The sequence below is a fragment of the Pongo pygmaeus genome, chromosome 3 (genome assembly GCF_028885625.2).
Source record: "Pongo pygmaeus isolate AG05252 chromosome 3, NHGRI_mPonPyg2-v2.0_pri, whole genome shotgun sequence".
Lineage (NCBI taxonomy): Eukaryota > Metazoa > Chordata > Mammalia > Primates > Hominidae > Pongo > Pongo pygmaeus.
This window is the reverse complement of record NC_072376.2, coordinates 16,875,669-16,892,789: the sequence shown is the minus strand read 5'-3', so window position 1 is coordinate 16,892,789 and position 17,121 is coordinate 16,875,669. Positions and strand designations below refer to the sequence as shown.

General features: G+C 34.4%; 2 protein-coding genes across 15 annotated transcripts in view; one reads left to right on the top strand and one right to left on the bottom strand.

The window, feature by feature from the left end:
* The window catches only part of LCORL (ligand dependent nuclear receptor corepressor like), a 180,249-nt gene extending 174,720 nt beyond the window's left edge, over positions 1–5,529 (top strand). For all 11 annotated transcript variants that reach the window (XM_054485833.2, XM_054485834.2, XM_054485838.2 and 8 more), the window contains one exon: positions 815–5,529. In XM_054485833.2, the coding sequence (XP_054341808.1) occupies positions 815–828 (14 nt within the window). In that variant the 3' untranslated portion in view covers positions 829–5,529. The remainder of the gene's footprint in view (positions 1–814) is intronic.
* NCAPG (non-SMC condensin I complex subunit G) overlaps positions 3,208–17,121 on the bottom strand; it is a 32,849-nt gene continuing 18,935 nt past the window's right edge. For 2 of the 4 annotated variants that reach the window (XM_054485849.2, XM_054485850.2), the window contains exons 13-21: positions 15,646–15,765; positions 12,337–12,561; positions 9,482–9,663; positions 8,999–9,173; positions 6,931–7,092; positions 6,515–6,653; positions 6,038–6,124; positions 4,343–4,412; positions 3,208–3,414 (exon numbers count right to left, since the gene is read on the bottom strand). In XM_054485849.2, coding sequence (XP_054341824.1) covers positions 3,291–3,414; positions 4,343–4,412; positions 6,038–6,124; positions 6,515–6,653; positions 6,931–7,092; positions 8,999–9,173; positions 9,482–9,663; positions 12,337–12,561; positions 15,646–15,765 — 1,284 coding nt within the window. In that variant the 3' untranslated portion in view covers positions 3,208–3,290. Of the gene's footprint in view, positions 3,415–4,342; positions 4,413–6,037; positions 6,125–6,514; positions 6,654–6,930; positions 7,093–7,120; positions 8,900–8,998; positions 9,174–9,481; positions 9,664–12,336; positions 12,562–15,645; positions 15,766–17,121 lie in introns of those variants that run through there. The other 2 variants (XM_063663552.1, XM_063663553.1) reach the window with 1 other exon arrangement.

The window sequence follows — 17,121 nt, the reverse complement described above, 5'->3', positions numbered from 1 at the left end:
ACTTGTGGAATAAGACACCAGTCCAGAGCAGAGGGTGTGTATTAAAGAATAATGTTGAAGAGATCTGACCAACCTAATATAAATCCAAATAAGCCAACTTTCCCATCAATGTAAAAAACTCTTCGTAATTTTTTCAACAGAAAAAACAACCAGAGTATCCTGTGGATGCCGCATGCTCCTCTGATGAGCTGGCCATAAGTTTAATTCCTGATGATTTTCCAGCCTCATCAGAGAGCTAGTAGACAAGCATAAGGAAAACAGAAAGGGCTGTATTCCACTTCCAGGCAGGTGACTGTATGACCTCAGGCATATTTGTACTTAACTCTCAGAGTCTTGATTTTACTGTTTACTATGAGGAGAAGCATACCAACCTTACTTGGCTTTTGCAAAATTCAGATGAGACAATACATGTGAAGGTGGCTAGAACATAATAGGCATTCAATAAATGTTGATCCCTTTTTTTCCTCAAAGTGGCTCTCATCCTGGTCCACAAAAGGGCAAGTTAAAAGGGTTGAATCCTGCCAGGCTCACAAGGTTAAATAATTTCTGATGTATACTGATGTAATCCATATATGCAATGTTACTTTTTCAGTCATATGTAACTTCTCAAGTTACACAGGTTACATGGCATTATTCGTTGTATTTAGTTCAATAAGTAGGCGGGAGAGAAAACTGTTGTATTTTCAGGATAAATGCTTTATGTATGCTAAAATTTAGAGGTCCAAACACTACTACAACTAAATGTTCTTTTACAAGGTTGATAATTACTTTGAAATTAAAGTAAAACTAAAATGCCTTACACTTTTTCTTCCAGCATGCTACAAATGAAAACTGATGAGAAACTGAATGTGTCTGATGAGAATACAGCAAGTTGCCCTTTGAGCCCCATTAAGATGTGCCTTAATCGTCCCATTGAATGGAATCTGAATTTGACAACAGCATCTCTAACGAGCTGTACAGTTCATAACCAAAATCTCAAAAGTGAAGAGAAATAGATTACACTTCTTCTTGCACTATCTTTATTTTGTATGTCAGTATTCCTTCTGAACAATAAGCATTTATCAATTGATCTTGAAGTATTTCTAGTCCTGTGATTTATCTTTATATTAAATCATTAGCATTAATCATTTTGATTATATTCTTTATATTTTTTTTACATGTTTTACATCAGATCATTGTGGAATTTTGTAAACGGATTTTGATGTTTCTCTTTTAATGGTATTATGTGAATTTTTTATGCCCTAAGTTTAAATACGTAATTGTCCCTAGTTTTATTTCTGTGCACAAAGTTTTAATATATAACACATTGTGATTTATAAAGCTAGTATTGTAAAGATTTGTGATGATAACCTGACCCATGAGCAGTTGTAAAACAGGTGGATACCAACTACCTCGAAGCAAATTGGTGAAAGAAAAGGCAAATGGATCTCTTAGAAGTAAATCTCCTTCAACGTTATATATGTACAGAAGAAAAAAAGTTGATCATAGCTTTTTGTCAAGTAGCATGTTTCCATTCACAGGAGAATGTGAACTGATCAGTTCTTTCTCTGTATTTTAAATCTAAGTCTGTGGGGTTTAAGAGCAATGGCACTATTGCATGTTTACTGTTCAGCAAATCTGTGCCTCTTGGTAGAGAAGAATACTATGTGGTTTCTGTAAGTTACCAGTTTTGAATGAAAAATGGTAAATGGATTTACATCTGTTTTATTGTACCTTAGCCTTTTATTTTAAAGTTAAAGGGATGACTTTTAAAAGCAGGACATTCCCTACCTACCTTTAACTCGTAATAGTGCAAAGCACAGTTTCAGCAATGGCTACATGACTGTGTCTAAAAACTGAATACTCAGAATACTAAAGGTTTGGTGCTTAAATTTATTTTTCCCATGCCAGAGAAAGCAAGCTTTGGTATGGTAAACCACATGAGAACATGGCTCCTTTCTTTTTGGGTAGCCTGGCCATGTATGAATGGGATTTTAGTTTATTATGTTTCTAAGACTTTTCCTTACAGCACACTTAACGTACCTTTTCAGTTCTTCTCCCAACCCCCTGCAAATTATCTTTAAAACAACAACACATAAGGAATTTGAAGCACAGGAGAACACAGAGCCAACAAACAGAATGAAGAACAATCATCTATTTTTAACTGACTTTCTATCATTACCAACCATTTTTCCTTTTGCTTAATAACTATCTTGCTTTGTAACTTTGACTCCTTGTATAAGTTCTATGAGGCACATATGTATAGCAATTTGGTTCTAAAAACCAGTGATCTTACTTTAGCTCCATCTTAAAATTTCACCTTAAGTAAATGGCCTCTAGTAAATAAGCCTAAAAAAGCACAATTATTAAAACAGATCCATGTTAGGACATTTCTGAATAATAAAGAGAAAAGGTGTTTTATTGGGTATTGCAGAAAAGAGGACCAATTTCATATAGTACAAGTTTCATAAGTCAGGCCAAGTGTCAATTTCAAAAGACAAGAAATGAAATTGACAGTGAATAGTGCTCATAAATTGGTAGCGTATATAAAGAGAAGTTCCTGTCACGTTATTTTCCCACTAGAATTATTATCCACAGTAAATAAAATATTATTTTGTTATGCCAAAAATATAGCGAGCAGCTTCATGGTTAATAATACATTTATGTTGACCTCCCTAACCCAGGAAACATTCACAAACAAGGACTCCCATATGCAAATACTTTAGGAAGAGAGATTTCCCAGGCAGATAATATCACCAAAAATGTTTTCACTGTAGGAATCACAAAATAAGTTTGTCAAAATAACTGTTGAACGTTATACTGGTCTTCCTCACTGGTGATGATGATAAGCTCCTTTCTAGCCAGTTTGTGGTACTTCTTCCTTCATTTTCCCTTGAAATGTTACTTGTTAAATATGTCCTCAGGTGGTTTCATCTTTGTTGATTCTGCCCATCTAAGTCATAAGCTTCTCAAATGCAAGCTACTAGCTAGTTACACTTGTAAGTAAGTTTTCCATAATGACATGATTTTAAACAAAAAGAGTTCATAAGAATCACTTGGTGAGACTATTTAAAAACGAGATTCCTAGGCCCACCTCAGATTCTGATAAATCTGTGTGACTGATGCAGATTTTTTCTGGACTATAATAACTGATGCTGTCCTAATGCTTTAATACAGGCCAAAGTAACGTGGAAGCGCACAGCAGAAAATCTTCAGAAAGACATCAGGTTTGTTCTGATTTTGACAAGGGTAACTTTATTAAAGCAAATAACTGGACATAATCTTACAGGATTCCACCTCCATCGTCTTTCCTAACTTAGATCTTCATTGAGAAATTGTGCAAGGTTAAGTTTACTTTTTTCTAGTGCTGCGGTTTTGGCTCGTCTTGGTAGTCTCATCTTCATTTCTGATTCTGGTTCTGGAACTTCATGATCACTAAATAGATGATGTTGAAAATACACAAATTTAGATACAAGCTTTAAAACCAGTTTATTTATAAATAAAACTTTTTTGTTTCTGACTCACATTCTATCAGTGTTTAATTGATTGATAGCCTGATTCCACTGACTTAGCTTAAAACTAAAATCTCAAACAATGTCAAAAAAACACAGACTTGGCTATCTAGCAAAGGGAATCAGGGAAAACCTAGCTAATGATTTTATATACTATAACGGAACTTGGTGTTATAAAGGAAAAAAGCCACAAACTTGTAATGAAGCTTGTAATTAAACGAGGACCATAACTGTCCAAAAAAGATTTCTTTGAAACTCAAGAAGTGACAAAAAAATTAAGTTCTCTTGATTTAAGCAATAAATTCCAAAAACATAGTAAAAAACAAGTTTCCCCCCCCAAAAAGACAAATTTAATCAACAGTGTGAAACTATGTACTGAAAATATACACAATACAATTTTGCAAATGAATACAAGACAGCTACCAACTTTCAGCTCTAACAGTGGCTTAATTGACGACAGAAGCCAAAAATAAACACTCTACCACACAATATACCCAAATTATAGACAGAATTATTCTATCATTATCTAAGTGTAGAGAACCCAAATATCAAAATCAAGAGTTTGCTAACTGAAGATCAAAGAGGAGTCACATCATGTAATTAGAAATTGAAACAACATATTAAAGATAGCACTAAAGACCATGCCAACTAATAGGCAAAAGCAAACACACTGTAAGAAGTCAAATGCTCTTGATGATGGAATTTTAGACTATATACCCAAGACAGCTATTTATAGTTTTCACTATCTCGTTATATATTTTCTCTCATTCACAAGAAAATTAGTTTTTTTCTACTTCTAGAAATAAAAAGTGAAGATAGGCCTCTCTATATTCTAGACATGCATGACATACCTTTCAGAGTCGGCCTCAGCAGTCTGATGCCTCCTGTTCGTCCTAGCTGAAACTGTCACTTTTCTCTGTCCTTGAAGACAGTATAATTCATTATCAGAATTTATTATCAGTTGCTTTTTGTTTTTAATCTAGTTTCTAGGCTAACTAAATCCTTTGTTTTCAACACAACAATCCTTTCAACACGTGTATCCCCTACTTGTTCTAGCCATCTTGGTACCAGTTATCACTACCACAGAAAAAGGAACCCAAGCAAGATTAAAACTTAATTTATTTTGTAAGCACTAATAATGAGTAAGGGAAAATAAGAAAATTTCAAGCAAGTTACAAGAAGGCAAATTTTAATTCAATGTATTTGAGGACAGTATATGAAAAATGTGTTATAATGAAGTACCTCTATTATTGCTATAGCACAAAGTCTGGAGAGACTCATGAAAATTAAGGGTTAGAAAGGTAGGTTAGGTGCATAAACAGGTGCTAAAGAAACTTTTTTTTTTTCTTGGAAGGTGATAAAACAATCAGTAAGGTAATAATGGCTTCTTGTAAAATAACATATACGTGACCAATTCAAATGTGTTCTAAAATATATTTCAATGTAAAAACTAGAACCTTTATATACTGGGGATTATAAGATTCTACTTACTAGAAATTTACAAGGTTAAGGAGTAAGACAAAGTTTGGCTTGTGATGGTTCTCATTTATAAGAAATAAAACAATATGAATACATGAAGTTTGGTCTATTAAAAAGGATGGTGTTCTCATGGTGTGATATACCACAAAAAAAATCTGATCAAAACCAAACTGTTCAATGTGACAGTCTGTTTGAAAATTATATACTCTACTTCATTCATGTTACACTTTTTTCTACTCCTTACCTGCTTTTACTAATGCATTTATCCCCAAGAAAACATCCAACAATATGGGACTAATTTGGAACAATATCCAGCAATTGGTATTTAAATAATTTACTGGTTACAAAACAATATTATGACCAGACTCCATTTTAGAAAAAATTAAGTCTGCATCGAAAAGGGCCTTAAAAAATAGATTTCTAAAATTAAAATCATGGTTGGCTCATGGGTGGGATTATTAGTGTTCCTTATAGTAGTTTGCCTGGATGTACTTTCTGATTCTTCTGTAATAAGCATGCATTGCTTTTGTAATGAGGAAATAATAAAACAATAAAAAGATCTTGAATTTCAGATTTTTTTCCAAGTGATCCCCTAATAGTCAGCATTTACTTTGCCAACAGATCCCCTATTGTTGGATAGCCCTTGGGAAATAAGTTGGGAAAATATGAAATAAGATGGGAATAGAAGGAAAACAAAGCCCAGAAAAATACTACAGGGATTTTTTTAAAATGCTTAGTTATATGAAGGATAGAACACAAATAACTAATATAAAACCATCATTTAACCAAATCTTAATTTAACCCAAATTGTCTTTTGTAATACGATCTTTTGCAACATACTTCTTTCAATCAAGAGCACCTAGAGCAACACTGATTTTATAATCTTTAGACACAAGGCAAAAACTGACATCCACTGAAAGAATTAAAAAGAAAGGATACCAAAGACATTTAAAAAAAAATCTTTATCCCTAAGGAAACAAAGATAAGAAAACTTGCAAAACAAGTATTTTTCATTGGAAGATAAAATTTAAAACTTTTATCATAAAGATGGTCAATCCATACACTACCTCTGTTAGTCTTTAGCTGAGTAGATTTTGATGCTTGGGTTGCTTTTACACCCCTGAGTGGAGTCATATATACTTCTTTATTCTTTTCTATTAAAGGGAATAAACAATATAAATAAGATAACCTCATGAAATATTTTAAATTGTCTTTTTAAGTCCAGTTTTTATAAAACTGAAATGACAAAGTCCTTCTAGCAGCTAGTGAAAAGTTATAAATCACCCTTTCGAAAATCTGAATATTGGAAAAGAGGCAAAACTCTTAAAAAGATGGTCATATGTTGAGAAATCCATGCCAAAAAACACTTGAAAAGTAGAATAAACATTTATCAGTAATGCTCTTTCCCAAGAGGATTAATTAGAAAAAAATTTTCATTCATTTCTGATGTCCAACCAAACATGTTAGAGTAGAAAAAAATATGTCTCAGTAAAGATGAAAAAAAAAATAGAATCTTATAAATATTCTGGTCAGTATGTCATTACCATCTTCATTTTGAAAAGTAGTTGTAGTCAAGCTGGCATCCTGCGCTGCTTCAGCTTGGTCACCAAATTCTTTATTTCCTTTTTCTAACTGAATCTTGATTTTCTCCAAAGCTCTCAGACATGTCCTATCTTTTACTTGCTATAAAAGAAAACATTATTAACATTTTGTAGACACCGCATTCCCTAATCTTCTTTGAAAATAGTACCAATACATACCAAGTTGTTTAAAAACACTAAATTATATGAAATTTATGAAGAAAATACTTCAAATAAGTCACAATATGCTAACATGTATAATCTAATACAACCGTAATAAGTCACAATATGCTAACATGTATAATCTAATACAACCGTGTAAATTCTACATGTATAAATATAAACACAAACTAATTCAGAATAATGAGAAACTACTTTACCTCCAGAATCTCATTCAATAGAACCAGAAGATCTTTTGCAAGATGGCTACTGAGTTCTAAAGAACTCAAGGCTTTTGTATAGACTCGAATTTCTGGGGAGCACGGACTTGTTAAGATCTCATTGCAAATTTTCATAGCCAAATTGTCATGTACTGTTAAGGCCTAAAAAGTTAAGAGAAAATTCTCTGTAAATTGAAGATGATTATGATTATTATATAGTCTTACACATCTAACAAATATTTCCAACTAATTTTCTTGCCATAATCCCAAATATAAAATGTCTAAAACCAAATTTAACATGCCCCTACGCCCAAAATAAGCTCCCCTTCTTGACTTCTTGTAGTGGATGTTGTGATATAGGGCCCAGTTCCACTCCCTTTAGGAAAGAAGCACTCATTCCCTTTAGGAAAGAGCAACTCATGCAGTTGCTGCATGTTTTGGAGGGTAAAAGTTCCCAGCTGCAGTACTGATCCAGGCTGACGATGGTGGACTTTGGTGGACCTTGTCCAAGATCATACCTCTTCTCCCAAAGATTTGTCCAAATCCAATGGCTGGCCAGTGCACAGGTACGATGTCTCAGCTTGTCTCCATTCTGGACAACTCAAAGGAACATCCCAGTTCTGGAACTCCCTATGGGATTGGCTGGGGCCTTTGCTTGCATAGCAGTAGTTGAACTTAAGGCTATGCCCCAATCTACTTTTCCCTTACTCTTCCAAGATGCTGATCATGAGAGTACTCCCCAATTAAACTATGTCAACAGCTCCTTTGAAGTCTGCTGTTACACATACTTAGAGTTTTCCTGGACTCCTCCATCTCCCTTGCCTCTCAAGCTCTTTCTTTTAGATTCTTGTACCCATAATTCTTTATTAGGTCAATTTCTATTCTTTCTACTTTCTACTATTACTTTCTAGTACTTTTTCTACAAGCGAATTATACAGATTTTCAGCTGCTTTCTTTATTAATATTCTTTTCTTTCTGCTCACCAATTCATCTCATATAACCATCACTGACCACCAAATTAATCTTTCTAATAAGTGGTTTTCATGACATTAACCCTTTCATCATAAGCCCTGCATAATTACCCATTGCAAATAAGGCCAACTCCAAATTCCCTACATTGGCCTTTAAAGCAATCTATAATCTACCCCCAGTGTTCTACCCCTAACAGTCCTATTCAGGATCCTTAGCCAAAGTCATCTTTCTACAGTTCCCCAACATTTGCATAACCATCTACATATATCACCTTTACTAAAACATCCTTCCTCTACCCAAACCACTCCCCAAATACCAACAAGGCCTAACTGAATTTTGGTCAATAAGTTTTAAAACTAATGCTGTACTCATCATTCCTACCACATGACTCTTGCCCTTGTCTCAAGTCATGAAGTGCTTAATAGCTCTATTACTGACCCTTACCTAATTTTGCCTAATATCCTTTGTAATCTTATCTTTATACAATAATATACAACATATGAATTGAACAGAGTAGCTTATCACTAAATATCAAATAAAAGAGAATAATACTTTCAACTTAATCTGTTAGCATCTGAAATCACTAATACATTAAATTTCAAAAATGGTAACAAGTTTGACCAAATGCCATTAAAGGATTAAAACAACCCAGCTTAAGTTCAGTCTGTGAGTCAGTGTGCAATTGATTCATCTTCTTTGAATTAAAAGCCAAAAAAGCTTGAGGTGAGTTCTAGTCTTTGAATTCTCCATCCTTGTGCCAGAAGCATAGCAGGTAAGCCAACATTTGAAGACTCTGTGAGTCCTAGATAACGCAGGTTATTACTTCAGATTAACAGTCAGTACTAGGTGGGCATGGTGTGTGGGTGGTGAATTTTTAGTAATTTCTTTTCAGTAGCAAAAATGTTAGCATTGATTACTTCTGTTTTCATATGATTTCTCCACATTTCCCAAGGTCTTGTTTTTTTCATGCTTTGTGGTATATGCTTGAGACGGAAGTCTAAAGACCAAAATGCAGTTCCTCAGTATTTCAAGGGATCTTTGAGGGAGATTATTTTACCAAAACAGTGATCTGCATGCAGTTACCACAGTCACTCACCTGATAATCTTGGGAAGTCTTGGCCTGAGGATTTAATCCACTTGGTCTTGTCAAATCTACAAGTAACTCAGCAACATTTGTGATATCAATTTCAGCTAAAGGAGAAGATGCAGGGGCATTGGCCAGTGTTTGCAGGGTTGGAAGAAAAGCTTCTTCAAAGCATTCCTGATTAGTCCTATTGAGAAACAAATTCAAAGTGTGTTGGCAGAACATTATTTGATGAGAGAAAAAGCATGACTCTAAAAACTATTATGTATGAAATTCAAAACTACTATGTATGAAATTCACTCATTAAGTGCATTTTCATCTAGGAAAGAGCCAAAAATTCAGACATATAAAATCTGTATCGTTCTTGTCATTTCATCATTTATCTACTAAAGACAGAAAAAGTATCAACAACAAAATATCATTATAGATATAATTCATGGGGGACCTGAATTTGATGTCAAGTCAGATTTTTGATTTATCAGTATGACTCAATACCTGCTTGCATAAGCAAACACAGGGAAGAACACGCCTAGGCAATGTCGAAGTCGAACATCCTCTTCAGTCACAGGATTGTACCATAACAAAATAAGACGAGAAAGAATCCTGCTGCTGACCAAAAGCCCAGAGAACATCAGCTTGGCTAGTCCTTCTGCAGCTCCAGTCCTAAGTTCACATACCTAACAAAGATGACATTCATTAGAAGAAATTTATTTGTATCTCCTTTTTAAGCCTCTCAATGTAGCGTGTCCTACAGTATTTTTACACAAACCGTCCAAAAACCATTTGAGTTATTACAAATTCTTTAAAGGCAAATAAAAAGACTTTCTTCAAAGCTAGAATAACAATTTTAGACAAATCTAAAAGACTAGGAGACTAGACAAATGCTTAGTCTAGCCATGAAAAATTCAATTATCTTAAAATTTTTTGGAAGAACCAAAAGGCCTTTTATAACTGTTGGAAAAAAAAAAAGCAAAACATATATTTAAATGCTTAGCATTTCTAAGACACAGAAAAAACCCTGGCCCCTGATATTAGAGGAAGGTGCCTATCTATAAGCAAAAGCTCCATAGGTAGGAGTACAATTTGTCTCAATAATGGATAGAATGTGAACAGAATGTGAACAGGTGGTGTTCACATGGTGTAGAATGTGAACAGGAAGGCATTCCTAGAAAGAGTAAACAAAAGTCTAGAGAAGACAAAGGAAAAGACAACTGGATGTACACAGGCAAAACAATGAAGCTGGACCTTAGACCATATACAAATATTACCTGAAAATGCATCAACAGCCTAAATATAAAAGCTAAAGCCAGAAAACTCTCAGAAGAAAACAGGGATAAATCTTCATGACTTGGACTTAGCACTGGATTCTTAGATAGGACACCAAAAGCAAAAGCAACAAAAGAAAAAAATGAGTGTATCTCCAAAATTAAAAATGTTTAATACATCTAAGTATATTAACAAGAAAGTAAAAAGACAACCTGTAAAATAAAAGTTACAAATTATACCTGATAAGGATCTACTACCCAAACTACATAAAGAACTCTATAAAGACAACCAAACCAACTTAAAAATGGGCAAAGGACTTGAACAGACACTTATCCAAACAAAATATACAAATGGCCAAGAAGCAGATGAAAAGATACTCAACATCACTAGTCATTAAGGAAATGCAAATCAAAACCACAATGAAGTAGCACTTCATATATACTAGGATAGCTATAATGTTTTAAAAAATGGAACCTAGGTGTCAATAAGGATGTGGAGAAATGGAAAACCTTCTACACTGAAGATGGAAATTTAAAATGGTTCAATCACTGTGGAAAACAGTTTGTCAAGTTCCCAAAAAGTTAAATGACTCAGCAACACAATTCCTAGGTATACAGATACCCAAAAGAATTGAAATAGATACTCAAACAAATACATATACACGCCATGTTCATAGTAAGCAGCACTATTCACAATAGCCAAAAGGTAGAAACAGCCCAACTGTCCTTCAATGGATGAATGCATAAACAAATCACCATATATACATAAAATGGAGCATTCAGCTACAAAAAGGAATGAAGTACTGATACAAGATACCATGTGGATGAATCTCGAAAATGTTATGCTAAATTTAAAAAGCTAAACAGAGGTCACATACTGTATGATTCCATTTATACGAAATATCCAGAATAGTTAAATCCATAGAAACAGACTACGGATTGGTTGCTGTCAGGGCTGGCAGAAGTGGGAATGAGGAGCAACTGCTTAATGAGTAGTTTCCTTTTGGGATGATGACAATGTTTTAAATTAGATGATAAAGGTGGTAGTTGCCTTTCATTTTGAATGTATTAAATGCCAATGAATTGTTCACATTAACAGTGTTAGTTTGGGCCAGGCACGAGGGCTCACACTTGTAATCCCAGCACTCTGGGAGGCTGAGGCAGGAGGATCACTTGAGGCCAGGAGTTCAAGACCAGCCTGGGCAACAGAGCGAGACCCTGTCTCTACAAAAAATTTAAAAATCAGCGGGCATGGTGGCACATGCCTGTCATTCCAGCTATTCAGGAGGATTGCTTGAACCCAGCAAGTGAGGGGTCAGTGAACTATGATCACGCCACTGCACTCCAGCCTGATGACACAGCAAGACCCTATCTCAAAAAAATAAAATTGTTAAGTTTTGTTATATCACTTCCAACTCAATGAAAAACTACAATCAGTATAAAAAAATTTTAATCAGTTGGTTTACATGTGTGCTACAAAAATAGTAGTTCAAGAGTACTTAAAAGAGATCCAATCCCATACCCTATCTTACATCTTCTACCCACCCAATATAAAATTATTCTAAACTATTTCTTAAAAGTCTTGGGGATAAATCTTAGAAGTCTCTATATCACAAATACAACATAAAGAAATAAAAAATTAATAACAACCCCCTTTAATCACTTCATTTTTATTTATACTTCATTTCTTTGCATATACAATTTGATAGTGAGAAATTAGGTATGATAGTGAAAGTTAGGATTTAATTAAGATATTAAAAAAGTAAAATAAAAAATGTCTATCCAAATTTAAAATCCAGTAGGAAAAATAAGATATAAAGAGCATAGGGGAGATGAACATCACACACTGGGACCTGGCAGGGGATAGGGGGCTAGGGGAGGGATAGCATTAGGAGAAATACCTAATGTAGATGGGTTGATGGGTACAGCAAACCACCATGGCACATGTATACCTATGTAACAAACCTGCATGTTCTGCACATGTATCACAGGATTTAAAGTATAATAAATTTAAAAAATAATAATAATAAACAAATACATACTGAAAATGACATTTCATAATCACAGGACTGGATTAGTTCTTACCTCACTATCTAAGAAATCAGAAAGGAGTTTCAGAACATTCTTAGCTGTAGCAGTCTCTTCAACTTCTTTTGATTCTTGCTCATCATCACTGTTTATTTCTGTACCTTCACAATGAAGTGTTTTGATTTTTTTAGTTTTAAATGGTTCAATCCCGAACGTCATCAGTTGGTCAAAGATTGCCTTTAAAGCACTTATTTTTATTGTGACATCATCAATTTGCAAAACCTAAATCAAGATATTCCCCACCAAAAAAAGTAAATTCAGTAAACTGTTTTAATTGTTTGTTTACATAAAATTAATATGTATCTTGTTTTTTTCTTAGTCAAATTTCAATGACAGTGTCAAGTCTAAAGAAAACATCACTTTTCAAAAATACAGTTAAAATTTCAATTTTAAAAAAACACATTATTTTTATTTATTTGAACCATAACATATAATAGAGCTATATACTTTAAGAAAAAGTTAATCTTCACAGTCAATAAAAATTTCTGGAGTTGGAGTCAGGCTGAATTATATTATTTGTTCCTTTTATTTAAAAAAGAATCAACAATGCCTTCAACTATGATTTTATTTTTTTAAGATCCAGAAAAACTGTTCAATTATGTTGAAAGTGTTCTAGCCCATCTGTCAAGAGAAAAACATTATATTCTAAGCAATGAAAGGCATTCATTAGAACAGTATTCTTCTAGGTTATCAAGTTTCATTTTTCTCTCATTAGCTCAATGAATTTAGAATTCCTTTACAGTAAATTCAGTTTTCAACTAGACTCCTTTATGAAAAGAGGTAAACCATGAAACACAGCACTTCGTATGAGTCTATCTTAAGTTTAAAAACGCCCACCAAATTTCAAAGCCATGAAAAAAATACAGAGCTCAGTATTTATATTACAAAAAAAATATATATATATAGTGAGAAATTAGGTATGATAGTGACAGTTAGGATTTAAGATATTTAAAAAGTAAAATAAAAAATATCTATCCAAATTTAAAATCCTGTAGGAAAAATAAGATATAAAAAATATATATATATATATATATATATACATATTTTTGAGACGGAGTCTCACTCTATTGCCCAGCCTGGAGTGTAATGGCGCAATCTCAGCTCACTGCAATCTCCACCTCCCAGGTTCAAGCGATTCTCCTGCCTCAGCCTCCTGAGTAGCTGGGATTACAGGCACATACCACCACGCCTGGCTAATTTTTGTATTTTTAGTAGAGATGGGGGTTTCACCACATTGGTCAAGCTGGTCTCAAACTCCTGACCTCATGATCAAACTGCCTCAGCCTCCCAAAGTGCTGAGATTATGGGTGTGTGCCAATTTACTAAATTATTTAATGTAATTAAATTTAGGTAATTGGTAAAATAACTTGGCTCTATAACTGGCTTTTAGAACAAATAAAAATCACCTGTAAATAATGAATTGAGAAAAATGGCTCAATTTTTCAAAACTTTTAAAGAAATTTCAAGAACACTTCATGATTGCCAGAAATGGTCCATTATGAATCCAGAATGGTCCATTATGAAGCAACACGGGACAGTTGGGTCATTCTATCATCTTTAAAATACTATCTTCACTTGCTTTCCAGGAAATCACACCATTCCTCTTTTACTGTCCAATTCACATTAGCCCCTACTGGTTCCTCTTCATCGCCCCTACCTTTATCTGAGGCTTAGGGTCCTATAAAGTTGACCCTACACTCATTCAGTCTATACTCATTCCTCAGGCAACATCCTATCTGTAAGCGTTGCATACTATCAGATACTACCAAAAGAATAAAGACTTCCATCTCACCATCTTGGACCTCTCCCCTATACTCCAAACTCACATATAAATGCCTATTCAATATATCCACTTGTACCTTAAACTGTAAACTTACCATGACCAATACTGAACTCCTTATTTCATCCTATCTGCTATAAAACCTGCTCCTCTGCTTTCCCCATCATAGGAAAAGGCAAATTCATCCATCCAGTTATTCTGGCGCAAATCTTTAAATTATCTTCCACCTTTCTCTCACATACCACATCAGATTCATTAGCAAATCTTAGACTTTATCTTCAAACCTAGATTACCATCCTGCTCACAACCTCAGTAACCATAACCCTCGTTCAAACCATCACCATCGCTTTCCTAGATTATCAAATACCCTCCTTATTAGTATCCCTGCTTCCATACTTGTACCCCTACTTAATACTAGGATCGGCAAACAGCTCAAATCCATTCAACCACCTGTTTTTGCATAGCCTGCAAGTTAGGAAGTTTTGCATTTACAAATGGTTTAAAAAAATGTATTACATGTGAAAATTATATGAAATTCAAATTTCAGTGTCCATAAAGTTTTACTGGACTACAGCCATACTAATTGATTTATGTATTATCTACAGTTGTCTTCACACTACAAAAGCAGAGCTGAGGAGTTCAGACAGACCATATGGCCCACAAAAATCTAAAAATATTTACTCTCTGGCCCTGTACACAAAAGGTTTGCCAACCCCTCCCTGGTCTACATCACTTTATGCCCAGTCAGATCATAACAATCTTCTACTCAAAGCCCTCGAATTCCTTTCCATCTCATTTATAGTGAAAGCTGACGTCTTTACTTACAGTCTATAAGGTCCTAGAAGACATGGACATCCTGCTGCCAGCAAACCCTTTTTCCTATTATTCTTCCCTTTGCTCAATCTTTCCTAGCCATATGTTCTCTTGTTCCTTGAACACACCCAAAGTCCTACACCCCAGTGCCTACTCCCTTGTTCTTGCCTCTCCTTGGAAACCCAAATAACCACGTGGTTCACTCTTGTGCTTCCTTCTGGTATTTGCTCAAATGTCAACTTATTAGTGAGGTCTTTCTCAACCAAACAGTTCCCTCTCCTCCTTCCCACTGCTTAGTCTCCTTCTCTGCTTTATTTTTCTCTATCTGATATATTGTATACTTATTTTTCACTGTGTGTTTCCCCTTCTAGAATGTAAGCTCCATTAAGACAACACATTTTATCTTGTTTCATTCACTACCTACCTACTTTATTTTTTCTAAGTCTAGAACAGTTGCTGGCACATAATATGCACTCAATAAGTATTTGCTATGTGAATAATTAAAAGAATATCTTACATAATTGGCGTTTCATCTTTTTCTACAAACACATTTTAATAAGAAATCAAAAGATAAAAGTATTGCATCTCCAAAGATTATCCATAATAATCATCATCATCAATAAGCATCAGAATAGATAAATTCAGAGTATTAGCATTATCACCATAGAGTATTTGAGAAAATACAGTTGAGGTTTTCACAAGATAAATCCTACCTGCAATAGTAATACGAAGTGTTTGCTTGCAAAATCCTGATTCTGTAGTCCACAGCATCCCAAGCATAAAACAGCCAGGTTTCTTACAACAGGATGAATACTTATTATTCCAGGAAGAATCTAAAATGAATCAGAATTTTCCATATGATTTCATAGATCTACTTCATTTCCCTATTGTCTATTACCTCAAAGATGTCATTTTTCACTTTTAAAGAAAAGGTAAGTATTAAATTTTTAAAACAGAACAATATAGCCAGAGTGACCTTCCTGAAATAGGGTCTGATCATGGTACCTCCCCTCCACTTGCTAAAAGGGACTCAATGGCTTCCCAATGCTCACAGAACAAGATAAAACTCTTAACATGATATATACTATTCCCTATTGTGTAGTTTCTTTCTCAATCTTCTTATACCATGCTACCTCTTGCTCAGTTTGTTCAACTAGTCTGGTTTGGATTCAATGCTATCCAACAGAAATATAATAGAAGCCACAAATGGGAACCACATATGTCATGTTAAATTTTCTAGTAGCCACATTGAAGTAAAAAAAAAAAAAAAAAAAAAGTGAAACTAGTTTTAATATATTTAACTCAATATAACCAAAACATTGTATCTGTAGTATTTAATCAATATAAATACTATTAACAAGATAAGTTACCTTCTGTTCTTTGCACTAGTCTTTGAAACTCAACATGGTTTTTTCTTTTCTTTTTTTTGAGACAGAGTCTCACGCTGTCACCCAGGCTGGAGTGCAGTGGCGCAATCTCGGCTCACTGCAACCTCAGCCTCCTAAGCTCAAGTGATCCTCCCACCTCAGCCTCCCAAGCAGCTGACAGCACAGGCCCAAGTCACCACCCTTGGCTAATTTTTCTATTTTTTTGTAGAGATGGGGTTTCACCATGTTGCCCAGGCTGGTCTCAAACTCCTGAGCTCAAGCCATCCCGCCTTGGCCTCCCAGTGTACCAGGATTATAGGTGTGAACCACCATGCCCAACTCCCAACATGTTTTTAATCCTTACAGCATATCTCATTTTGGACTAGTTTTTAAAAACCATGTGTGGCTGACAGCTACCATATTAAACAATCTTCTCTCCCTTTTTCATATAGTTAATGTCTACTCAAATATCAGACCAGGGTCACCTTCCATGAATAGGTCAAATCCTGCTATTATAAGTTCACATACGGCCATATAGCTCTTCTTCATAGCAAGCACTAATAGCACAAAATTTCACTTATTTCTTTACTTAATTGATGCTCCTCTCACTTGACCAGATCAACGTGGGCAATCTATATCTATTTTGTATACCATGTACCATCCCAGCACTTAGTATGTAATAGATGTTCAGTAAATATTTGCTCAATGAATAATTTGTATTTTCCCAATGAATAATTTATTAAATCTTTTATTTAAAACACAGTAACTTCATAAAAATATAACTGTTATCCAAATATCTTTTATATTCCTCTACTAATCTCT